Consider the following 24,757-nt stretch of genomic DNA (forward strand, 5'->3'; position numbering starts at 1 on the left):
TTTCTTCGTTGACTGACTTTAGTTTTGTTACATTTGATAAACATACAATGCTTTGAAAAAGGGGAGGCGCCCTCTCCCCCCCCCAAAAAAAAGTTGCCTAGCAGAGCTGCAGGTCATCCGCCGATCCGGTGCCCTCCGGCTTCTCTACCTCCTGCAGGACAACGCTGACCAAGGAGCTCATGAGGTCATCTGAAGGTTTGCTTTTGTGCAGACTCGGGTCGTCCGAGGCAGTGTTGGATTGTGGCGCCTCCTCATAAACCGGGTTGGAAATGCTGCGAGGCCCCCACGTGCCGCCAGAACCACCAGCAACTTCCTCCTCCTCGTTCTCAGTATTATCCTGTCGAATGGTGTTTGTGTAAGTTGAATGCCTGATGTCAATATATTTTGTACATATGTTCAGTATATACATTACACACCTTAAAGTATTGGAAGCGGAAGGGTGTGCGTTTGCGTCTGTAAAAGTGAAATCCCACAACAAGGATTCCTGACAGCAAAGCGACAAGAAGCACCACGCCCACGCCCGTCCCGGTCTTATGCGCCGCATGCATCTGTGGACCAATCGCAAAAGAGTTCAGAGGTCATCGCCTAACCGGCGTTTGCCGATGTCACTCACCTCCTGGCGAAGGGAAGGCGCCTGCAGCGGTCCCTGGATAACATGGATGACGCCGTTCGCCGCCAAGATGTCGGCCGTGACCACAAAGCGCTCGTTGACATAACAAGATGACTGCGGACAAACACGCCGTTGATGGGCATGACTCACAGGATGCTCGGCGTTAAGACAGCGACCACTCACCGGTGCTGACGGGTCCAGAAAGTCGGCCAGTCCCAAAACGGTCAGCGTTCCGACACGAGTCTTCAGACGCGTCCCGTTGGTCAGCTGGCGCAGCGTCAATGCACGACCCTCGGACAGGTGGGACTCCAAGTCACGCTGCGACAAAGTCTGCGGGACACAACGCAAGCAGTTGCCACCATTGTGACCTGACACATCGCTCGGGAGGACACGACATTTACTCCATTATAGTAACCATTGTTACTTTTCAAACCCCTGCAGACTAAATCCACCAATAAACATCGTTACGAAGAGACTTACGTTTGCCTACTGGAAGGGGTTCACCATCATCACATTTTACACTGTAGTATCTGTGAAAATTAATGTACCTATGCCTTTAAAAGGCCTTTAAACTTATCCTCAAGTATCTCTTGAGTCCAATTTGTGGCTAGTCCACCCACTTCGACAAGCGAGTTGATTGAGAGCGTGAGACCGACCTGGTTCTCCATGAGACCGGCGTTTTCGGGGACGAAGAGCGTGGAGCGCACATCGGGGTCGCAGAGACGCTGGACAAATTGTCTCCCGGACGGAAACGCCCGAGACACGTTGAGGACTTGCTGCAGAAGGACAAACGCGACCGCTCGTGGAAGTGATCCAAAAGGGACATTGAACGGTCGGTCGCCTGAACTCACGGTGAGGAAGTTCGACAAGGTGGGCGTGGCCATGAGGACCTGGAGCAGGTTTCCGATGCAGCTCAAGCCGTCGCCGACGTAACCCGACTTGCACTTGCATGTCACGTCTGGCAAGGACAAAAATCAACAGCGGTGTCTTCAAACAATTTAAAGTTTCTGCGTTGTCAGGGGTCTCACCCTTCATCCGGAAGCAGAAGGCGTCCCAGTACTCGCTGAGGTTTTTGCGAAAGCCGTAGTCGACGATGCCGACGTGTCCAAAGCCGCACTTGGGGTTAGCGTAGGTGGTGGGGTACGCCACCTGGGCCCCCTCCAGCCAGCCGGCAGCGCACATATTCAAGCCACCCTGCGGATGGCGCCGCCTCATCGTTATGGAGACCGACCGCCGCCGCTGATGTCGTATTTGCGACGCCTTCACTCACCTGTTGTGCGTAGGACAACTGCGTGTATGTGGCCAAAGTCGCTCCGACGGCGCCGCAGGCCGAGCGTGCGACCGCGTAGCTCAGTTTGTACTGTCCGTCATCCGAACGCATATGGAACACGCCCAGCGTCGCGTCTGCCGGCAAACAAGCACAACACGCACAGAAACATTGACAAATGTCAAAAGTTATTTAAAATTAAATTACATTTTTTTTACGAGTTTTCACAAGTTGGAATTTGGAGTTCTACAACATGCTAGCCAACTCTACATAATAAAGAGCAAGAAGAGGTGATTAGAATTACTGTATTTATTTATGCCATTAACGATTGTATGTTAGCATTAAGATGTTGGGCTCTCCTTAAAACTAATCGCCCATGCTTACATAGTGTTTTTTTTTTGTAAACTGTAAAAAAAAAAACAGGCTTGGCTCTCATTTGGAGACACGTATGAAGGTAGGCGCTAAGGATTGCTCGGAAAGAGTTCAACTGTGTTGAAAGGGTGTGGGAAGGGCGAAGTGTACCTTGAAAATGAAGGTCAGTGCAGCGCGCGTCTGGGTGGCATTGCCCGTTGTCTTGAAGACATCGACTGACGGGAAGCTCCTTGACGTCGCAGCTCACGCCGTCTCCGATGAAGCCGTTTTTGCACGAGCACGTCCGCTTGCCCTCAAGCACAAACGGACGGTTGGTGGGATGAGGTCATTGTTTGCACTTTTATTTTCCAGTCCAATGTCACACTTCCAAAAGGGAGTGACCGGTTTTTACCCTTATGTGACCCTTGTATTCAATATGGGCTATGATGTCATATCATTTTCTATTGGGATGTTCAATACCGCTTTTTATCAGACTGATAACAGTAAGAGTACTCAACTCTTGTTTTGTCACTAATACCAAGTATCAATTCCCCTAGTACGTTTGACACATACAATTTCCAGGAAATTAACAGCAATTTTCTATTCTTCTCATTTCTACTTCCTGATCACAAACCGGCCACAAGAGGGCTTCATGAGTACGACACCTTAAAATTAGACCAGGTATTAGTCGGACACCTGGGAGAGCAGACACGGACCCAATGTAGCGAGCGGGCCTCACCGGCGCGGTCATGACGCAGTCAGCGTGTTGGTGGCAGCCGCCGTTGTCGCCGGCAACGCATGGGTCAACGGGGAGACACGTGAAGCCGTCTCCGGTGTGATCTTTGGGACAGGTGCAGGTCACCTGCTCATCCAGCTGAGAACACGACGCCAACTGCGCGCATCCGCCATTCCACACTTCGCACATGTCCAACACTGAAACACGCGCACGGCAGTCAATTTACATGTCAAAACGTCTTCAGCGGACAAACTCTGGCGGTAATTACAGGATTTCTTTGGGTTATGTTTCCAAGAAATGTGCAAAACATTTCAAAAATTGGAATTTTGAAAGTTTTGGAAAAAGGCTGGAGCAACTTTTCAGATGACACAACAAGCAACTCCCACACATTCACCCAGGCCTTAAAACCGCATGACTCGTACCTGCGCAGGCATATCCATCCCCTTGGTAAAATGGCCGACACAGGCAGGTGTTGTTGCTATGGCAGACGGCTGCGACGGAACAAGGCGGAGAACACACCACCACCTCGTCTGCAGGAGAAAAAAACCTTAACGGCGAGCCGCCTGGAAATCACGGATGGCCATGACCTCTCACCTTGCGGCGTTTCGCAGCGCTGGCCCGTCCAGCCCGCCTCGCAAAAGCAAGAACCGGTCCCTCGGCGGCCGTCGTCACAGGTGCCGTGTTCCGAGCAGTCGCAGGCTGGGCGGAGCAAATGCAAGGCAAATATGTTGGTTAAATGCTTGTTAAAAAGATTGTTTTGCATCATAAAACTGAATCTGTTGAATCCATGATGGCGGTGTTGCCCAGCGACCAGTCGCGGCGTGCAGGACGCTCACCTTTGCAGCCGGCCCCGTGAAAGCCGTTGGTGCAACGCTCACAGGCCACCCCCCCGAAGCCCGCCGCGCACGTGCACGTGCCATTGCCCAGGTGCCCGTCATCGCAGTCGCCGCGGTTACTGCAAGGGGATCCCGCGCCGCCGGGGCACGCTAGAAGCACAACCGCAAAGACATCAAACAAGAAGAAGAAATGACCAAACCACAGGAGGGATGTGAATGCTGGCGTGGCATGAGGATGACGTGACGTGACGTGACGTGACGTGACGTGACGTGACGTGACGTGACGTGACGTGACGTGACGTGACGTGACGTGACGTGACGTGACGTGACGGCGGCATGCCTGACCCTGGCAGTCTCTGCCGTAGTAACCATGGCAACATTTGGGCTGCCAGAAGCTGACGGTGCAAACGCTGCGACAGCCGCTGTTAATCTGGACATGCATGTTGGACAGGTCGCACTTCTGAACCTCCTGAAAGAACACGCAAGCAGACAATCAAACAGCGTGTGCGCATACATACACACACAAACACCCACACACCTCCACCTGTGGGCACACATCCTAACCTTGAGCTTGGATCCATCCGGACAGTGATTGGTTGAGCGTAAGCACACGCCGCAGCTCATCTGATGAAGATTGGAAACACCCACTTTGGAGTCAGACCAGTCCAAAAGGAAGTAGTACGTGAAGTAGTAGAGGAAGCAGTCAAGAATAAGAAGTAGTGTTAGGAAAAGAACATGGTTAGTAGATGTTCCACAACTACTACTTACCATTGTCCTACAGCTACTTGTAGTTCTAAGAATTACTACATCTACTAGCTTCTGTTCCACTCAGAAAAGGTAAAACAGAGAGTAGTAGACAACAACAGACTTCTACAAATAACCTGATGCATTTAGGTTATTTGTAGAAGTCACCGGCGGCCATCTTGGGTTGCCACTCGCTAAACCAGCCTAACACAAATACAGATTCTTCCAGAGCGTTTTCTGTCTCCAAAGTGAAAATGCCACAGTGTTTGGCATACACTTGTACCAAGAAATCTGGGAGAAGCACTACATGGACATTTTAACAAGCAATTCTATCTTTTTCTTCTCTTCTAAGGTATATCTACCTGCTACTGAAAGATTTGTCTGCATCATGTTGTCAGAACCATTAACAATCAAATAAGAGCTAAGCCCATCAGGACAAAATTCACAACAAAATGTAAACCTAACCTCTGTAAGTCACGATTCACAACACTAAAATAATATACACTAAATGATCGATGCAAACAGTGAAGTTGGTTCTTTCCAAGGCTCTTATGACTCCGTACATGGATCCCAGTGTCAAACACGCACTTATAATAGTGTTTTCAGCCAAGACCCAACACAAGTTGTCAGTAGGAGTGGCAACGCAAGATGGCTGCCCTCTGACTTCAGCTGCAAGAGGCCACTGTGAGTCCAGGCTGTTTTTAGATGTCCTTGAGTACAACAGGAAGTAGTAGCTGTAGTAGACAGGAAGTAGAAAGAGAAAATGACCAGGAAGTAATATAAGATCAAGTACTGAGCCTACCTCAAGGTCAAAGTGTGTCTCCTGGTCACAGCGCCCCCCCAGGCTGGGAGGAGTGAGCAGGCAGTCAATGCCATACGCAATACCGTCAACGAACGACAGGTGGCGCTGCACAATGCGGCAAACGCCCCCGTTCACAAACACCTCACCCTGACGACAACAACATTTCATCTTCATCACATCTACATCCCTCCTCGTCTTCCTGGCGGTGCCGCAACTTACGATTCTGTCTGTGCCTCCACACCGAAAGGCGAGCGCCGAGCCCTGCAGCGTGCGCGTGGCCTGGGCGTGGATCAGGTTTTCGGCATAAAGCTGACGGCAGACAGGAAGACAGCAGTCACGCTACTGCTAATGCTAATGATAGGTGGCGAGAGTTGACCTTTCACCTTGTGGTTGCGGAGAACGTGGTACTTGAGGTATTCGGTCAGCTGAGCCCGATTGTGTGGGTGCAACAAGAAGTCCTTCTGCTCTTGGGGCATGGTTGCCATGGTGACGTCGGTGGGCATAAAGAGCGTGACAGGTCTGTACATCCTGTTGCTCATCATATCCAGCACGCCCGTGTCCTGAAGCGTAAGCCCATCGTCAGAGAGAAAACATGTTGAAGGAGCTGAAGGTGGTTCTGACCTGCAGCAGCTTGTAAAAGCTTCCGTAACCATGGCGATCAGCCACATCTGACAAGTTCCTCTATGATCAGGAAGAAAGATGCATCAAAGACCCGTGAATGTTTTGCGACGAGTGCGGGTCGCCCGCACGGGTCCGGCGGTCCTCACCTGCGTGTCGGCACCCAAGATGGCGTCCACGTGCGCGGGGTAGAGTATGGTGTCGATCTTGTGCAGGATTCCGTTGACGCTGAGGCCATCGCTGTAGGTAACGTTGGCCCCGTTGACGGAGATGCCGCCCTGCAGGCCACAAAGCTCGCCGTCAAGTCATGCCAACTTGTCCGCACATCTACAAGCTGTGCCATCGATCACCTGGGATGGGCTGACGCTCAGGACCGAGCCAGACAGGGCGGTGAGGTTCCTAGGCGTGGCCAGGTCGGCGGGTGTCAGTGTGTGACACATGACGATGTGAGTGCGCATGACGGCGCCCAGCGCTTCCTTGTTTCCGTCCGCCAGAATTCGCTCCATCTGCGAGGGCGCAACCGACAGCGAAATGTTACCCTTGTCACCTTTCCTCTCAAGTCATCTCGCCATGGTCTCAATTCTTCTGCTGATGGGTGGAGCTGGAGCTTGTCGACTTTAGGTGAGAGGTAGGCTTCACCTCAAACTGGTCGCTAGCCAATCGCAGAGCACATATAGTCACTTGTTCTTGGCATGTTGGGGGAAATCAGAGTAGGCCTACCCGGGGAAAACTCGCAAACACGCACACTCCCCACAGGATGGCCATTTCCCGGATTTGAACCCTTGACCTGTGGCCCGCGAGGTGGATGTGCTAACCAGTCAAGTCTCCCTTAAGCTCATGCGCATTTTAATTGGCCTTTACATCTGCGACGTTGCAAAATCATCCAGTCCAAAGTCTTTAATGCCTCCGTCCAAGTCCAGCATTGAGTCTTTTAATTTTTGTCAAGTCATCAAAACCGCATCTGGAGTCGACCGGCGTCTAAGTCGTAATGAGTAAAGCCCTCGCCCCCAGAATGGTTGTCACCTTGCCCGAGCCGCTTTTGTCAGCCTGGTAGGCGCTGGCGATGGGAACGAAGACGGTGAACGGCCCGCGGCCTCTCAGAGAGATATCCGTAGCCTGGAAGCACGGCTCGTGTTAGTCAGACGCCTCCGGCAGGCGGGGTCGAACACTTCAGTCGCTCACCACAAGCCCCTTGAAGAAGGTGCGCAGTCGTTTGGTCAGAAGTTCCTGAGGACAATTGCCAATTCCTTTAGAAAGTCACCAGTTTGATTTTGAGGCGTCCAGGCCGGTGACACCGCTCACCATGCTGACGGTTCCTCTGCAGGTCAGGCCGTCGCCGATGAAATTTCTTATGCAGGAACACGAGAGAACGCCAGGGCTTGTCATGTTACACCTGGCGTACGAGTGACAACCGCCATTTCTCTGCAAAGGCAAACTTTGACAGCCAGCACGCACAGCCACAAACCCGTACCAAATACAACCGCACCGGATGCTAACACTTGACGGATGCAAACCTTTTCACACAAGTTGACCGGCTCGCAGTTGTGTCCGTCTCCTGTGTAATCGTCCATGCAGCTGCATGATGTCTGCGGTAACAAAACAATAACAGAAAAAACATGGAACCAATAACAGCAATCAAAACATCACCAGTAACACCAACAAGAAAAGTCTTCCTCTGTCATTTCAGCCTGCAATCCAAAACGTGGGCTTACCCGGTTGGGGCCAATGTGAATGCAGTCTGCGTTGGCATGGCAACCACCGTTTCCTTCCAGACATGGATTTCTCTCTGGAAGACACACCCGCCAGCAATCTTGTTTGTAAACATTCCTTCTCCAGGAATCTTGTATCGAGTCAATGAATTAGTTTGATTTGTCAACTGACCGACGCACACCAGCCCGTCGCCATAGTAACCCGGATTACACTCGCACAAACGTTGGCCGGGTCGTGCTCGCTTGCACACTGCAAACAAACTGCAGCCACCGTTATCCTGCGCACACGCATCTTTAGCTACACGCACGCACACGCACAGTCAGTAAGCAGGTCATGTGACAGGTGTCAATCTTTTTTTTGGGGGGGGTACCTCGACAGAAAGTTCCATTTCCCTCAAAGCCGCCGGCACACTGACATTGCGGTCCGGTTGGTCGGATGCCGCAACTGCGGAAGCAAACAGAAAGTCAGGTACTTGTAATGCCTCCGGAGTTTGAGTTTAAAGTGATCTAAATGACTGAATATAAAAACACGTTAATCAAAATAAATTACACGTAGCTGTAAACCTTAGAAAGAATAACAACAGGACTTAAAACCTCTCTCCGGACTACATCCTTATCTTGAAACTAGAACCTTCATTTGGGAGTAGACTATTCTCTTAAAAGTTAAATATTCTTTGGGGACTAGAACCCTTTTTCTTTGGTTTGACTCTTACCTATAACCCAAATATTGGAGTAAACCTAATCATAAGATTAAAAGTGACATATGTTGTTTCTGGTCCTCCAAATCCATGTATAAATAAATGACAAATATTAAGTTTGTGCACTTTGTAGGTCATTGCTTGATGTAGTTTGGCCAGGGAAGATCTGCCACATCCAATATGGCGAACATGCTGACGTATCACAGCAACGTGCCAATCTGCTCACAAGAGGTCTCTGCTGTATGTATGCATGTACTCATAATGTTTGTGGCAAGTGGACTCACTTGGCACTGGTGTGACACAAGACGGAACCACAAAGTTCATCGGCTGGGGACCTGATCACTGCGGAAACCAGAAACAAAATGTAAGAAGGAAGGCTTTTATTGGCAAAAGCTTTGAAGACTGTTATGAAAACGGCCTACTTTGGTCACAGAGGACACCCCGCCAGCCGAGGTCACACTCGCACGTCCCATCGCCTCGGGGACCTTGATTACAATGGCCATCTTGGCAGCGGCAAACTGCAGAGGAAACACGTCAGCGACTGGACGCCGGGCAACGTATCAGAGTCGCTCGCGCCCGACTCACGCTGGTCACAGTGGACGCCGTACATCCCGGGCTGGCAAGTCTCGCAGGCGGTTCCTTGGAATCCTGGCTGGCAGCGACATCTTCCTGTCCCGTTGATGCCGTCGGAGCACACGCCGCTACCCATGCACGGTTGACCTTTCAACCCGGGACAGGGCTCGCAGTGAGGCCCAAAAAAGCCGGCGCAACACACGGGAACCTGAAACACAGACAGACAAGACTCTCACGCTGTCAGATTGACAGACAAACAGTCCTACAGTGTTGCAGTTGAAAAGTAAGAAAGTCAGGCAAACAGACCATCGGATCACTGGACAGTCAGTCAGACAGACAGACAGACTTTGTTGTCATTTATGGACTCACCGACTGCGATTTCAAGCATGTTGCTCTGCAGCCTATGGACATCAGACGTTCACCTTCGAACATGCGCGTGTACATGCACTTTTTACTCTTGGACAGCGTCTACGACACAAACAAAACTTTAACAAACATTCCAATCCGCTTTGCAAGCTGGACAACAAACTCACGTCTGGAACTGTGCCAGTAGGACAGACGTCCCCCTGTGGGAAGATACAGTCCACGCAGGAACCCTGCAGACACAACACGCCAGAACCTTCTTAACTCATTCACTGCCATTGACGGCTATAGACGTCAAAAATGAATTTGAACTATTCCTTAGTTTTTTTTTCTCACTTTTGTTAACAAGAGTATGAAAACCTAGAAAAAATGTTTGGGGTACGTTTAGAACAGATATAAAATTTGTGACTAATCTTGAGTTAACTAGTGAAGCCATATGATAAATTACAATTACAAATTTTAATCGCCTGATGCCCCTAATTAAAAAAAGAAAAGAAAAGATTATTAAAAATTTGGGGCGTCAGACGATTAAATGTTTTTATTGTAATTCATCGCATGACTTCAATAGTTAACTCACGATTAATCGCAAATTTTATATCTGTTCTAACTGTACAATTAAAAAATTCTAGGTTTTCATACTCTTGTTAACAAAAGTAGAAAACATTTTGAAACAAATAGAAATAGTATTAATATTGAATTTTTGACGTCGATGGCAGTGAATGAGTTAATTGACAGCCACAAAATAAAGTGTGCATACTGAGCAATCTCGCCGTGTTTACGGAATTTTAAAAGGATGTAAAGAAGTCTACAGATAAACAGAATTTAAGAGCTTCTGTCCATACAAGACAGACAGAGTAGATTGGAATATTGTCGAATTGTTTAATGGGTCTTAAAAAAAATCGATATGACAGTTGCAACTGGTCCAGAATGATGACAGAGTTCTTAATGGTGCCAGGAAACTGGATTAAATAACATGAGTCCAAACACACTGACCTTGACTTTCTCCTGTAGGACGAGGTCGCAGCGATTCCGTCGTACTGGCAGGACCGCCGAGAGGACGTGGACCACGCCGTTCTCGCTCAAGATGTCGGTTGCATTGACAGGAACTTCGTTGACAAACGGCTGTGGGGACGAGATGCCAGACCACAAGTCAGCTGACCGGAAGTGAGTCTTTTGAGTCCGCGTTGTTTGGGGCCTGCCACCAGTAGGGGGCCCCCAAGAGCAATAAAAAAAGTCAGAGCCTCAAGTAATGAGGAAGAACAGAGTAAACATGAGAAAGTGAAATGTTTGGAGGGCCCTGAAATCTTATTTTGCTTTGGAGGACGTGAGCTGGCTTTGGTCTTCCAGCTTTGTCTCAGATGTCCGCCGCCTCCAAACGGGAAGACGATTAACGTGTAGCTGGTATTTATAATGTACAGTTTACTTTGAGTTGTTTTATCGCCTCGTTTTAGAAAAACGGTTTAAGGACACAGAAATTTCTTGTTTTGAGTTGGAACCTTAAATGCCTCAATAATTTTTTTGGTGTCAATAGCCAGGTGATGAATAAAGGCCAATCAGATGACTCATTGGGTGGGTTTGGGGGGAAAAATGAGAGAGAAAAAACAGGAATGCAAAATTACGAGAGATATAAAGAGTAAGGTTGGATAATGGTGAGTGCATTGACCTGTTGAACAGTCAACCACGGTAGCATTTAGCATTTACCTGTCCGTCTCGAGCGAAGAAGCCAATCTGAAAGCGGAATCCGAGCAGTGTTTGCTTGTAGCCGCCCTCCAGCAGGTCGCTCTTCAGCAGGCGTCGCGACGCCACCAGGTGGTAACGGGTGGTGTTAACGTCCTGGTGGACGGAGTCGTGACGTCCATCATGACATGAGTCACGTTGAGAGCCGGACCTCCAACATTGACTTTGCTCACGTTCAACCAGGTGGGATTTACGTACCAGAGCGGTGGCGGCCATTTTCTGGAGGTAATCCTCGATGGCGGCATTCGTGGGCGCAAAGACGGTGAACTGGCCGGACCGCTCCACTTCGTCCAGCAGAGAGTATTGCTCAACAGCAAAAAATAAACAGCGGTTTTCAGTATGCGTGTTCGAGAGCATGCGTGTTTTTAAGAGTTTGTGTGTTTGGGCGTGCCTACCAGGAGGTACGTCGTGAAGAGCGAGAGTTCTGACCGCAGTTGCAGCGTGGCCAGCAAGCTTCGGCTCATCTTCCTGTCGGGAAGCAGAACCTGCCAATCAAACAAAGCCGTGGTCATTTGCAGCGTCAAGTTAGGTCATCGTTTTGCGTTTGGCTCCTAAGTTCAACAGCACCGAGTCCACCACATGAATAACCCCATCGGTCGCCGCCAGGTCCGGGGTGGTGATGACTGCGCCGCCCACAGACGTCAGCTGACAAAACAAAACGAGACTCTGTTGTCGTGCGGAGTCGGACTTGTGGATCGGCGAAGACACGGTGACGCTCACCTTCTGGCTTGTGAAAACAGGAAGTGGAGAGTTGAGAAGCGAGGTGAGAGCGGAAACGTTTCTCAGGCTGCTGAGCGTGTAGACGCTGGCGATCATGTGATTCCTGCAAGGCACACGTGGGAGGAAGCCACAACCATGTCTCAAGTCTTACTGTAGTTCCAGTCAAGTTCAAGGTTAGGCAAGCAAGTCTCAAATCCTAAAATCAGTCAGTTGAGTCAGTGGAGGTTCTTCAAGGAAACCTCGGCGGGCTGACCTGACGAGACTGGGCAGGTTGGACTTTGACGTCCAGAATTTCCTATCGTCTGAAGACATCTCGGCTACGGCGGCGGACGACGGCAGCAAGAGCGTCATCTGCTGGTCAGACAGCGCCACACTCACGCCTGACTCCTGGCACAAAAATGAAATGATCAGTCGGGTCAAAATACATGAGTCGAGTCAAGTCCTGTGAGAAGTCAAATGCAGTCGTGAGTCCAGACAGACCAATCAGGTCAAACAATAATATTATTGGCCAATTTAGCCAAACTGTCAAGTCTGACCTCAGTTTTTTTTTGTCAACTCAAGTCATCAAGTTGGACTCAAGTCTGCCTGAGTCCGAGTGGTGACAACTTGCAGAAGTGGCAAATCCGGGTCCAAAAAGAGCTCGTTGATCTGCCGGCTGAATAGAAGCCACCCAAAAGCTTTCTGGACCTGGATTTGACACTTTTGGCTGTTTGTTGAACTCACGGTGGTCCACGTGAAGAAGTCGGAAGCTTCCGGGAGAGCCGCCAGCTCCTGGAAGAAGCCAGACAGTGTGAGCTTAAGTCAGGTGCGCGTGCTAATGTGCGATCACGCTAACCTGCTGAACGCTGCCGTAGCACAGGCGACCGTCCCCTGCGTAGCCCTCATCGCACACACACGCCCACTCGGATGAGCTCGTCAGCTGGCAGCTCGCCTAGATTTTGCAGGTCAGACGTCATTTTTGATAGTTGGGGTTAGGGGGAGGGGCTAGGAAATGCATCATGTCAATGAGATGTCCCCACGATGATACAAAGACAAGTGTGTGTGTGTGTGTGTGTGTGTGTGTGTGTGTGTGTGTGTGTGTGTGTGTGTGTGTGTGTGTGTGTGTGTGTGTGTGTGTGTGTGTGTGTGTGTGTGTGATGGTGAGAGTGCACGTTTTGGACTCACCAGGTAGTGGCAGCCGCCGCTGTGATTCACACACTGATTGGCTGCCTCACATTGGCGTCCGTTGCCTTGGTAACCGTCTTTACATACGCAGTCGCTCTGCCCGGCGACAGACAGGACACACTTTGGCTTGCTTCTTTTTTTTGTGTCGTCAGCGCTGTCTTCGGGGTGCCACGTACCTGAGCGGGTCCCACGTAGACGCAGGTGGCATTGGGGTGGCAGCCACCCCTCTCGGGAGCCAGGCACTCGTTGATTGGCTGACACTCGTCACCGTCTTCACGCCAGCCCGTCACACACTCGCACGAGTGCCCGCCCGCGACCGTCTTCACGCACTTGGCCTGTGACAAACGCGTCGTTTCTGTCGTGTGCATGTGTCTTTTGACGTGTGTGCGCGCTTACATTGGGGCCACAGCCGCCTCTCAGCGGTGGAGCACACGGGTCGGCTTCCACGCAGGTGATTCCATCGCCTAGGTAACCGGGTCGACAAACGCACCTGTGACAGTCAAGATTAGAGTGGCGTTTGGGACGCACCCGCGACGGCGATTTCGACATACTTTGGCATTCCTCGGCTGAAGTCGCAGTCGGCATGCGCGTGGCAGAAGTGGCCGGCGATACCGCATGGCGACGTGCGACGCTCGCAGAACCGCCCCGTGAAGCCCAACGCGCACGACGACGGCTTGCAACTACCGTCCGACTCGGGCCGGTTGTCGCACAGACCGTGCACGCATGGACACCCTGAACAAACACGCACAATTTGGAACCCCCAAGGCGGATGGATGTGCACACCCAAAACTTCTGACCAACTTCTCGTATGCTGAAACGCTCAAACATGTACCATGCGCAACATCGCCCCCTGGGGTCACAAATTCTGAATGCTCAACAAAAAAAAAAAAAATGCACTGGACTCACTCGTGTCACAGTCGGGTCCAAACATTGTGGTTGACAAGCAGAGCTGACAGCGAGAGCCTCCAAAGTTTGACTGGCAGCTGCACGTCCCGTTCCCACTCAGGCCATCGGGACACTAAAATGCAACAAAAGATATGCATTACGCCGGGCACCTGCAGGGGGCGCCAATCACACAAGCGTCTGACCTGACCGCGCCCTGAACACGGTAAGATGTGCCCTCCGGGACACGGGCTGCAGTCGGGGCCATAGAAACCGCGACAACAGCCGGGGGTCTGAAACAAAGGCGCTCACGTGATGCTCGCACAGGACCGGGACTGGCGACGTCCGTTGCTGTTTTTACCGTGACGGTGACGTTGCAGAGTGGCGAGCATCCACCGATTGAAAAACTCCCGGCCGTTGATTTGTACACGCACCCAAACACGGACGCGCCCTGGACAAAAATAAATAAATATAACATACAAACGTGCCTTTTTCTGTGTGCGTTTTTGTCGTGATTGTGTACGAGGCACGTTTGTGGCTTACGGTGTAGATTCCTCCCGAAGAGCAGGCCCCCGTTCTGGAGCAGCCGACGCATTCACCCTACGGACACGAAGCAGGAAGTGAGGCAACGGTGGAAGACGGCAGAAGTTGGTGGAAGTTTCCGTTGTGAAGGTCACCTTGGCGATTTGGGTTTTTGTCACGTCGCACCTGCTCGTCAACAGCGGCTGGATGGAGGCCGGTGTCAGAACGGCGTCCATTACATACAGATGACCGTTCTTGGCTTCCACTGCCGCCTCCAACACGGCCGCGCCGTTCACCAAAATCTGACCCTGAACGTTATCAATATGGAGTGATTGACTGTACACCCAGGACCAGTCGCACATATACACAAACAATGGACCGGTCGCCGGTTCATGGCGGTGCGCATAAATGCAAATGAGCGACTGGCTGTCAAGACTTAAGCGCCGCAAAGTGGAAAGAATCAAGCGACTCACATTTTCTGTGATGTTGATGTCGAGCACCTGATTGGCCATGGTGATGAGTCGCGGACCAGAGGCGGCGTTAAACACCTCCAACTAGCGGCAGAGCACAATTTGTCAAGAATCATCGACAGAACGATTGGCGATCGGTGTCTTACCCGTGTGGACGGCACCACGTGATTCCTCAAAAACTCCAAACGCTTGGTGGAGCCCTGAAAGTTGAAGCGAACATGAAATCAATGCAGTCGTCGTGTGACGGCGTACACGGACTCACCGCAGGGCTTCGCAGGAACTCCAAATGTCCGTCCTCCATGGCCTCAAACGCCGAACTGACGGGGGCGAGGACGGTCATCGGGCCCGGAAGGTCTAACATGGACGCCAGGTCGGCGCTCTGCAGCGACAAGGGAGACGGAAAGACGAGGTGACGCGGGCCTTGACGTCACTTCCTGTCTGCTTGAAATGGGACTCACCTCCAGTAGAGACACGAAGGTTCCAAACTTGCCGTAGTCTGACAGGATCTTCATGAGGTTCTCCTGAGGCACAGGTGGGATTCAGTCACACCTGTGCTGGTCTCAAGGGTTAACCTTCAAGTGTCAAGAAAGTCCTAAGTGACGGGTTATCGGAAGTTGAGTGCCAAGTCAAGCTTTCCTTTTGATACAACCTTGCAGTCAGCATCAAGAGACAAAACCATTTAAAGTTCTTTATCCGTCTTAAATGTAATCATCTTCTCTTTTTAGGAAAACCAATGCAGAGAAGACCATTAAGGTCATCTAATATTGCACAATTGATCTAACTTGTTTATATCTACAACACCTCATCATGCCTCAAGTCAAGTCTTGACTCGTTCACTCTTATGTCCGGTCTCAGTCTTTGAGTCTTGAGTCGACTAGCTCAGTTTTGAGTTGGCATCTTGGGCCACGTCTACCGATTTAGGCCAAGTACAAACAGAAGGACAAATGTTGGGGAGCTTCCAGGACAGGAAGCGTCTGACCTGAGGATCGCTCTCCACGGTCGCCACCACGCTGTCCATCAGTTTGTCGATGATGTGGATCATTCCATTAGACGCCAGCACGTCAGAGTTGGTGACTAAAGCCCTCTTCCTGCTGCCGTGGATTCGGATCCTGGTCTGCAAGGTCTGCGGGGGAAGGGAACCGAGTGATGGTGAGCGAAAGTCCTGACACACCTGATGTGCTCGCTACTCGCCAGTTGGGACGTAATGCTTTCTGCCGCCTTCCCCGTCAGCGTGTAGAAGACGTCGTGCTTCTTCAGAGTGTCCAGGTCCATGAGCCCGGCCACCAGGTGCATCTTGCACAGGTATTTGGTTTTGCTTGGCTGGGCCAAAAGAGTCTTCATCTGCACAGAATGCAATAATCGCTCATCGATCATTTCGACCTGTTCGTCACCAACCACTTGTCGCTGATCACAAATCACGAACCGCATCATTCACTAATCACCGATCAGGTCATGAGAAAAGATTTCTCACCAGTGTTCCTCTGAAGCCTTTGTTGGTGGGAACAAAAACTGTAAACGGACCCAAGTTCTGGAGGGGCCATGACACAGAATCTGAAAACACACAAAGACTGAGCGTCATTCGGCAGCCGTCCAATCAGACGTCAACGTGGCGGCTCGTTTCCAATCATTTTGATGATCCCGGTACCGAAGAATGAGATGGCCTTGGTGAGCTGACCGGTCCACGAGCCACCCGGTTCCGTGTTGAGCTCGTTCAGACGCTCCATAATGTTGCCGTAACAAACTTTCCCGTCGCCATCGTAACCTTCGAGACACATGCACCTGGAAGAAAATTGGGTAAGCATCAGAACCGAGGTAACTTACAAAGCCAGACCAAAAAAAACGGGCAACTGACTGGACCCGTCCCGGTCCCTGCGTGGTGCAGTTGGCGTTCCTGTGGCATGAATCGGCCCTGCACAAATCCACCACCGCGCAAGCTCCGTCCGGTGACCTCTCAAAGCCCGGGAGACACACGCAGTGTGACTGAAATAGACAGCACAACTTCCCTTTTTCACATCTTGCACCAACTTCCAGGTCCCGGATCCCGCGGTCGCACCTTTCCGGGTCCGTCGTAGACGCAGAGGCTGGACGACGGGCAGCCGCCCGCGTCCGTCTGGCACGAGTCCACGGCCATGCACACATGCCCGTCTCCGCGGTAACCCTGGTTGCAAGCGCACAGGTGTCGGTTGGGACCCGTGTGGATGCAGGTGGCGTGCGTGTGGCACATTTGCTGCACGCACGGGTTGATGGCTGGGGGGGGGGGGGGGCAAGCAACCACAGTCACCTTCGGCAAACGGAGCACAGGTGCAACTTTAAACTCACATGAACACTCGCCGCCCGACTTGCGGTAACCCGGGAGACACTGGCACACGAGGTGACCAGTCCCAGCTTCTTCCACGCAGCGAGAATCCGCCGCGCATTTCAACGATGCGCACTCGGGGAGCTCTGTGCACAACAATGACACATAAAATGATGTCATTCGCCAAACGCACGGCTGGCGGTCGAAGCGTTGGGGAGCAACGAGACCGATCAGCAGCACACACAGGCGACTCACCTCGATCGCACCTGGGACCCGCATAACCCGAGAAACAGGTGCACTTGCCGTCGCCTTTCAAGCCGTCGTCACACAAGCCGTGAACGCATGAGCAGACTGCTCGCGCGGTAACAAACAAACAAACAAGTCAGGACGAGGAACATTTGGTCTTTTTGTTGGGTTGCGGGGCCGGCGGTTACCTGAGCTACATGTAGCGCCATATCGGCTCGCCTCGCAGTCCTCGCATGCGCTTCCTGCAAACCCCACCTGACACCAGCGCACACGTCAAAAGTCCAACCAATGGGACAACAGGATGACAACAACATGGATTACAAAATGGATTTGAAAAAGGAGTCAACATTGACAGCAAGGTTCGAACAATCAAAGTGGACTCCACATGGAATTAAATTGGAATCAGCATGGAGCAATCAAGGAGCCACAATAGATTCAAGTGAATTCAATATGGAGTCACCATGGATCCAGACAGTCAACATTAGTTTAAAATGGAGTAAGTAAAAGTTCAGTGATTCAAAAAGGAATCAACAAGTGGAGTCAAGACAGGTTTAAAGTGAACAACAAGGAGTCAAAGTGGATTTAACAAAGAATCCAAATGAATGTAACAATCAGGGAAAGTGGAGTCAAAATGGAACCATATAAGAGCCGCAAAAGATTCAAGTGGATTCAATATGGAGTCGACATGGATTTCAAACGGTTCAAACGATTTAATATGGAGTCAGTAAAGATTCAGTGATTCAAAAAATAATAATCAGCAAGTTGAGTCAAGACAGATTTAAACTGGACAAGGAGTCAAATAGTAGTCAACGTTGGCAACATGGATTTAACAAGGATTCCATATGGTGGCCGTGGCTCAGGGTGTCAAGACAGTCGTTCAGTAACCAGAATGTTGGCTGTTCAATCCCCGCTCTCCCCAAGTCATGTGTCGTCGTGTCCTTGGGCAAGGCACTTCACACACATTGCCTCCAGTGCAACTCACACTGGTGTATGAATAGTGCGAATGTTTGGTGGTGGTTAGAGGGGCCGTAGGCGCACACTGGCAGCCACGCTTCCGTCAGCCTGTCCCAGGGCAGCTGTGGCTACTTAAGTACTTTACCGCCACCACAGTGTGAATGTGTGAGTGCATGAATATTGGATCATTCCATTGTAAAGCGTCTTTGAGTGTCGAGAAAAGCGCTATATGAATCTGATGCATTATTATCATGGATGTAACAATCAATCAAAGTGCCAACAAGGGTTTTACATTTGGCATCAAGTTGGTTTGGAAGTGGAGTCACACGGATTTGCAGGCTTTAAACTGTGTGAATGTCGTCTTACGTGGCAGCTGCAGGTTCCGTTGCCTCCGAGTCCGTCGGAGCAAATTCCTCGATGGCTGCAGGGCCTCTGGGCGTCCTCCGGACATTCTGACGCACAAACATGAAGTTGTGAGGAAACGTGCTACCGGACTTCCTTCCCACTTCCCATTTGCCATCAACAGAGGGCGCTGCCAGTAAGTGCGCTTGACGATGTCAGCACTTTGCTGTGGACAGGACATGGAGCCGCTTGCTCAGCTCACTGTCACTGTTACTTTTCATTTCAATAATAGTAGACATGTTCAATTACATACCAAAACTTACAATGAGATGATTGTACTAATTGTTTGTTGGAGCCCTTGTCTTGACAAATACAGGATCAAACGGATGAAGAGGAGATCCCTGATTAGTGGTGCGCATAACATACCGTTGCAATCGAGTCCCCAGTAGCCTGGGCAGCAAATCCTAAGCGCCACCTCTTTGTAGCACTCAAACGAACAGCCTTTGATTGACATCACGAGGCTGGCGCTTCGGATGGTGTACCTGCACGCACACACAGAGCACAAGCACAACGTGATCGCGTTTGCCGGTTGAGCCGTCAGCGTTTTACGTGACCGACCGGCAGTCCTGCTGCAACGACGCCGGCGTCTTCTTGTAACCCCAAGAACAAGACAAGAGGACGGTCAGGCTGCATGAGTGGCACGAAGACCGAGTGCGCAACACCGTGGAGTTGGAACACCAATTCTGAAACAAACAGTTTTTTTTTTTATTTTGAAAGGAAGCAAGTATTATTTGCGCCGCAATTCTCACGACGAAAAATCAACCAACACACATATACACACACAAAGCATTTATAGCAACACTAAGGAACTTTCATAATCATTTTACGTTGATTATGGCGACGCCACATGGACAAACGCGGTATTGTTCTGTCTGAAGAAAGACCACATTTACAATGAGGACAAGTGACTTTTTAGCTCACTCCAGCGAATGAAATCTGGGCCAATGTTGATACTTGACTGTCCTTTCATTCGGGGGAGCTTTTGATGTATGCCATAAAGCAGCCAGCACATTTGTAGTTTTTTTTGTGTGACCCCCCCCTCAGACCAAGGCAAAGGTACCATTCAACTACTTTTAAGTCGATGTTTCATCAGAAGAGTTGTAAAAAATATTTTATTAAGGTTGAACAGTTCCTTAGTGCTACTTTAAATACACTTCCTGTCACATGAAAACAATCAAGTCACATGTTGACTGGGCCACTGCGCCAATCCAAACTGTTATTAAAAGCGATTTGACTTCTGACCTGTTGGGATGCCGACGTCATCGTCGTCATCATCATCATCATCATGGTCCAGAAGTTGAGCAGCAGGCATGTTGTGTGCATGGCGACGTCCTCACTGTTCTCACGTCCTCTCATGCGCACCTCTTTTTATCCTGAAACAACAACCCCCAATGTGCACACACACGCACACACACGCACACACACACTTGAAAGTTTCCTGTAAATCAAAGTGCTGACGTTCATCATTTCAGAAATGTTCAACTCTTCAACTGAAAAGCTGCTGAATTCCCCTCCACACACACACACACTTTGTTGCTACATTAAGGGGCACATATTTAGTGGGCCCCACAAGTCCACTCTTTCTGAGGGTCAAGACTTGGTTTTAGAGCAGGGGTGGGCAAACTCGGTCCTCAAGGGCCAGAGTCCTGCAGGTTTCCCTCTTTCAACACAGCTGATTCCAATCAAAATAATTGTTATCAGGCTTATGCAGAGCTTGCTGAAGAGCTGATCAGATATCAGCTGTGTTGGAGCAGGGAAACATCCAAAAACTCGAGGACCGAGTTTATCCACCCCGGTTTTAGAGTTTCGATTGGAATTGGATTTTGGTTGGGGTTAGGCAATCGGTTGTAGGGTAAGGGGCTAGGAAAGACATTACGTTTGTGGGTGTGCGTGCACGTCCAGATAATGGCAGGACATCCTGGTTAAAAAAATTCAAGTCACTTGTATCCCTTTCCTCAAACATTCTGCACTGTCATCACTCACATGCATGTGCGCACACACGCTTCCCAATAAAGACAAACCATTCGCATTGTTTCTGTTTAAATTAGTGCCGTAACCAACAATTTTAATAAGTCAATTATTTTGCGATTGATTAATCTGATTTCAAAATTAACAAAAACAATTTCTATCCCTTAATTGAAAACATTTTAACAATAAAAAGTTCAAAATGACAGTGCAGAAAATGCACAAATGAATGATGATGCAGTTCCTGGTTTGGTCCGTATCGGCAAAAACGTTGATTGATGATTTAAAAAAAAAAAGTCCTCCTTTGGAAAAAAAAAAAAAAACAACATACAAAGGTAATCAGTCTGTTTTGATTTACTGATGAGACGCTGAAATTTGATCTGGACAATTTGCAGTAAAAAAAATAAAAATATTCAATTTGATCATTCATAGTTGTCGATTAAACAATCACTTTGTTGCACGTTTGGTTTAAAAGGATTTCAACCCCAAAAGAGACCTAAAGAACCTTTGTTAAGTTTGTCAAATTGTGGATGTATTTTGAAATGGCCGACATCCAAACAGTGAGAGTCTGCGATGGCGGTGTTTCACTTGCAGGCGTGCGTGTCGCTCATGCTCTCGCATCGGCGACATCGGACATAGCAGCACCACACGAACTTGCAGGCGCATCGGTGCACATGGCGCTCCACATGCGTGTTGTAGCCGCGGCCGCAGCAGAGCAGCTTGCATCCGTCCGGCCCCACCGAGGTGCGGTTGCAGCGGCGCCCCCTGGTGCCCAACACGCCACCGCGCCGGTCCTCCACGCAGTAGTTGGGCGACTTGTTCACGAAGACCAGTTGGTGCTTGTCCGGCAGGGGGCGCCCTTGCGCTTGCGCTTGCCCTTGCCCTTGCGCGCGGGGCTCCTTCCTCTTGAGGCGCGTGCTGCGCTCGTAGCGCTCCTTCAAGTATGTGCCCACCCGGCCGAACGGCGCCATCGTCCGCCAGCACGTCTTGACGGCGCAAGAGCCCGAAACGCCGTGGCAGCGGCAGTCTGTCGACATGGTCGTCACCACCGCCTGGAGGACGCGCCGCCACCACACCGGAAAAGAAGAAACGACAAGAAGACAAAAGGTCAAGGCAAAGGTCAAGGAAATCAAGAGGAAAGACGACTCTATCCCATGATGCATTGCAGCCAAAAAGGCTTTCCATTAGATTGTTGAATTACAAACTCATTCAGAACTATTCTTCATTTGACTCGACTTTTGATGGCAAGATGTTGAAATAACAAGTCATCTTAGAAGGAGAGCGTTCAAAGTAAAGAAGAAGCTTTTCGAACCTGCCTGCCGGCCTCGCTGTTGTGCTGGCTCATCCGGAGGAGGACGTGCGTGCGCGTCCCTGCCGAAGCGTTGACGGCGCCGTGCGCCAGGAAGCGCCGGCTGAACCAGGTCCCGTACTGGACGTGATCTGAGCAGCCGCCCCAGTGCCAGGCCTCCCCCGCCGCCGCCGCCATCGCTCCCTGCAGGCGGGCGTCGCAGCCGCACTCGCTCACGTTGCCGTGGCTACATAAGCGCGTGACGGCGTGGACCAGCCCGGCCGCCATCACCGCGTACACGAAGGCTGTTTCTTTGGTTCCTTCAAAGGGAGGAAGACAACGGCGCTTTTTAAAAACAACATCCGGGAAGACAATTGATTGGTCAGCAGTCAATGTCGGCGCAGACATTCAGTGAACCCCGGACCGAGCCGTGCATCATGAAATCATCGCGGCTCCTTCGGACACTAGGGACCAGTGTAATACAGTGATCAACAAAGTATAGTTTGAAATCCACAAAGTGTAATCCCTCATTTTCCGTATTTTGCGAGTTCAGCTGTGAGTGGCATTGCATTAACAACATTTGCAACGTATTTTACGGCATTGGCCTTCAAAATAAAAGTATTGTAGATGGTGTGGGTACAAAACAATGTGCACGCGTCTCAAGTCCTCCACTAGCAACTCAGGCTAAACTTAGCTCCTCCTCAGCAATTTGTTAGATGCATCACTTCTACAGACTTGCTTGACTGCTTTCCGCTAGAAGGCTGCCATCTTGTGGCGTGTTACAGAAAGAGCCCAAAACGAACAGCTGAAGAAGCGCTCCCCCCCCAAAAAACAATTTAATTTGTAAATAGCGAACGGAATCTGGGTCAGGGTTCACCATACCGACACGCACCATCATTTATGGAAATAATTGCCTCGTCAATTTTGGGTCGATTAAATCTCACCGCTAGTCAGCTGCTGTCCGAAGACGGCCGGGTCGCGGCCGGTGGAGCAGTTCCACCTCTCGTGTCGGAACTGGTTCTGGCACTCCCCGAGGGCCAGCCGGGCCGCGTCCACGATGCTGGGCGCCAGGAAACTCCGCTTGCGGCACACGTCGCGCTGCTCGGCGCTCAGAGGGAGAGAGCGGCAGCCAGCGTCCCGGGACCAGCGCTCGCCCCACCGCTCGCCCGGTCCGTCCACCCCCAAAAGCCTTTTGCGGGAAATAACAAACAAACAGAATAATCAACACGTTCAGGGTATGACAAAAAGGTTCACAAGCTCAAAAAGGTTGGGAACTACTGATTTAGGGGGCAACGTAAGATGGCTGCTATAGTGTCTTCCTTGTGGACAGAGTCTGTGCAGAATACAAACCAAAATTCCGTTCGAAGTAGATACCCCGATCGCGTTTATTAATTTTGGGTTAGAAAAGAGGTAACGGAGGGCAGAATAAGCGCATACTAGGGTTTTTGCGCGTATAATTACATGGCCTTTCAAAACCCAAATATCACCAATATTTATGTTTTGAGAGGGTTATTGACGACATAAAAACATATGAGAAACATACTCTTTTGACGCGTTATCATATTAAAGCCAAAGAGTAACTATAGCTAACTGACTGGAAGCCCATAACAAGTCAAACCATTTGCATTGTTTCTGTTTAAATTAGTGCCGTAACCAACAATTTTAATAAGTCAATTATTTTGCGATTGATTAATCTGATTTCAAAATTAACAATTTCTATCCCTTAATTGAAAACATTTTAACAATAAAAAGTTCAAAATATAACACCTATTCTGTGCACATATGTTTTTTTTAAGTAAAATGTGAAATCTCACAACACCCCAAATGAATGTGCTTTGATGCCCCAAACTGCCAACCCCATAAACGTTTGACCCTCGAATCGCCTCTGCAGTCAATACCACTACGCATGTCGACTTTAGAGCATTTTCCGCATTATTGAAGGCGTTACAAAATAATAACAATATAATACAAACACGTTTATATTCATATATTCATCACTCCCTAGAAATCAACATGCAACGTCCAAATCTTGGCAAAATAGACCTCGATTGTTGTTGCTGCACAACAAACAATACATTAAAAAATAATAATAATAATACCCTTACATTTCAAGCTCCAAACTCAAAAGCTCTTCAATCTAAATTATATTTTGAGCGCTTTTATTGGTATAGCCTCGAATTTTCAAATGAGCTACCAAAGAAAAAGAAGCTCGAAAAATGAGCGAAGCGTGGCGAAAAAGGTTTCATATTGAGCGGTTGTTGGTCAATCGAGATTTATGAAAGAAATTCAATTAGGCCACCGCGAGCTCACATTTTGTCCACCAAACTTGAATTCACCTTGCAAGCCGTTGCAGCTTGTCCTAAGAATTATATAGCATGATGATGATAAGATGACAACGATGCATGCAGTCCTCATCAAAGCGCAACTTTGATCACTCTTTTACTATCAGTCGTCTGAAATCATAAGTTTGCGTCAAAGTTGGGAATGCGCGTGCACGCGGATACTCACATCCAGCTGGCCTGGCAGCACAACGGGCATACGCACAGCAGCACCGTCAACGTGCACACGCGTCGCACCGGTACCGCTCCCGGGTTCGAGTTCGGCTTGGTCTCCATAGCCGCAATCCGTCCTCATGCGCGTCCGCGTACGGCGCGCGCCGCCGACGAGATCCCGTCCGAAGGTGAACTGAGAGCAGCCGCGCCACGTCCCTCGTTGGAGCCGGCCAGTGACGTCACAGCCCAACGCTAATTGGACGGATAATCAGCGGCCACGTGACAGGTGGACTTCAACGTCACCACGCAAAC

At 50.0% G+C, this 24,757-nt stretch overlaps 2 protein-coding genes across 2 annotated transcripts; both read right to left on the minus strand.

The window, feature by feature from the left end:
- Positions 1-6: 6 nt before the first annotated feature.
- On the minus strand, positions 7-20,036 carry stab2 (stabilin 2). The gene is made up of 68 exons (XM_086060094.1): positions 19,943-20,036; positions 19,259-19,383; positions 19,067-19,182; positions 18,665-18,750; positions 17,533-17,599; positions 17,354-17,449; positions 17,122-17,244; positions 16,856-17,049; positions 16,655-16,782; positions 16,448-16,581; positions 16,274-16,353; positions 15,994-16,143; positions 15,782-15,925; positions 15,261-15,323; positions 15,065-15,181; positions 14,949-15,002; positions 14,806-14,886; positions 14,488-14,640; positions 14,354-14,410; positions 14,172-14,261; positions 14,017-14,103; positions 13,835-13,946; positions 13,480-13,660; positions 13,325-13,418; positions 13,105-13,263; positions 12,929-13,024; positions 12,600-12,695; positions 12,488-12,535; positions 12,018-12,151; positions 11,765-11,867; positions 11,612-11,689; positions 11,440-11,529; positions 11,243-11,350; positions 11,009-11,140; positions 10,301-10,429; positions 9,478-9,540; positions 9,314-9,412; positions 8,957-9,152; positions 8,794-8,889; positions 8,656-8,713; positions 8,045-8,118; positions 7,846-7,971; positions 7,677-7,750; positions 7,479-7,550; positions 7,267-7,386; positions 7,147-7,191; positions 6,988-7,080; positions 6,315-6,470; positions 6,114-6,242; positions 5,968-6,027; positions 5,730-5,906; positions 5,566-5,655; positions 5,347-5,493; positions 4,365-4,424; positions 4,146-4,269; positions 3,801-3,950; positions 3,559-3,663; positions 3,387-3,494; positions 2,968-3,161; positions 2,400-2,541; positions 1,881-2,014; positions 1,639-1,804; positions 1,462-1,568; positions 1,267-1,386; positions 794-940; positions 614-724; positions 417-548; positions 7-337 (listed from the first exon to the last, which is right to left on the minus strand). Exons 1-68 carry the CDS (start codon positions 20,021-20,023, stop codon positions 98-100), a joined length of 7,701 nt encoding a protein of 2,566 aa, XP_085916220.1. The 5' UTR covers positions 20,024-20,036; the 3' UTR covers positions 7-97.
- A 709-nt stretch (positions 20,037-20,745) lies between these two features.
- On the minus strand, positions 20,746-24,756 carry wnt16 (wingless-type MMTV integration site family, member 16). The gene is made up of 4 exons (XM_086059274.1): positions 24,462-24,756; positions 22,898-23,142; positions 21,978-22,273; positions 20,746-21,717 (listed from the first exon to the last, which is right to left on the minus strand). The coding sequence occupies exons 1-4, from the start codon at positions 24,566-24,568 to the stop codon at positions 21,250-21,252; spliced, it is 1,116 nt and encodes a 371-aa protein (XP_085915400.1). The 5' UTR covers positions 24,569-24,756; the 3' UTR covers positions 20,746-21,249.
- Between the last annotated feature and the right edge of the window lies 1 nt (position 24,757).

This window comes from Leptonotus elevatus, chromosome 17, assembly GCF_054856555.1.
Source record: "Leptonotus elevatus isolate MCC_2025b chromosome 17, RoL_Lele_1.0, whole genome shotgun sequence".
NCBI lineage: Eukaryota > Metazoa > Chordata > Actinopteri > Syngnathiformes > Syngnathidae > Leptonotus > Leptonotus elevatus.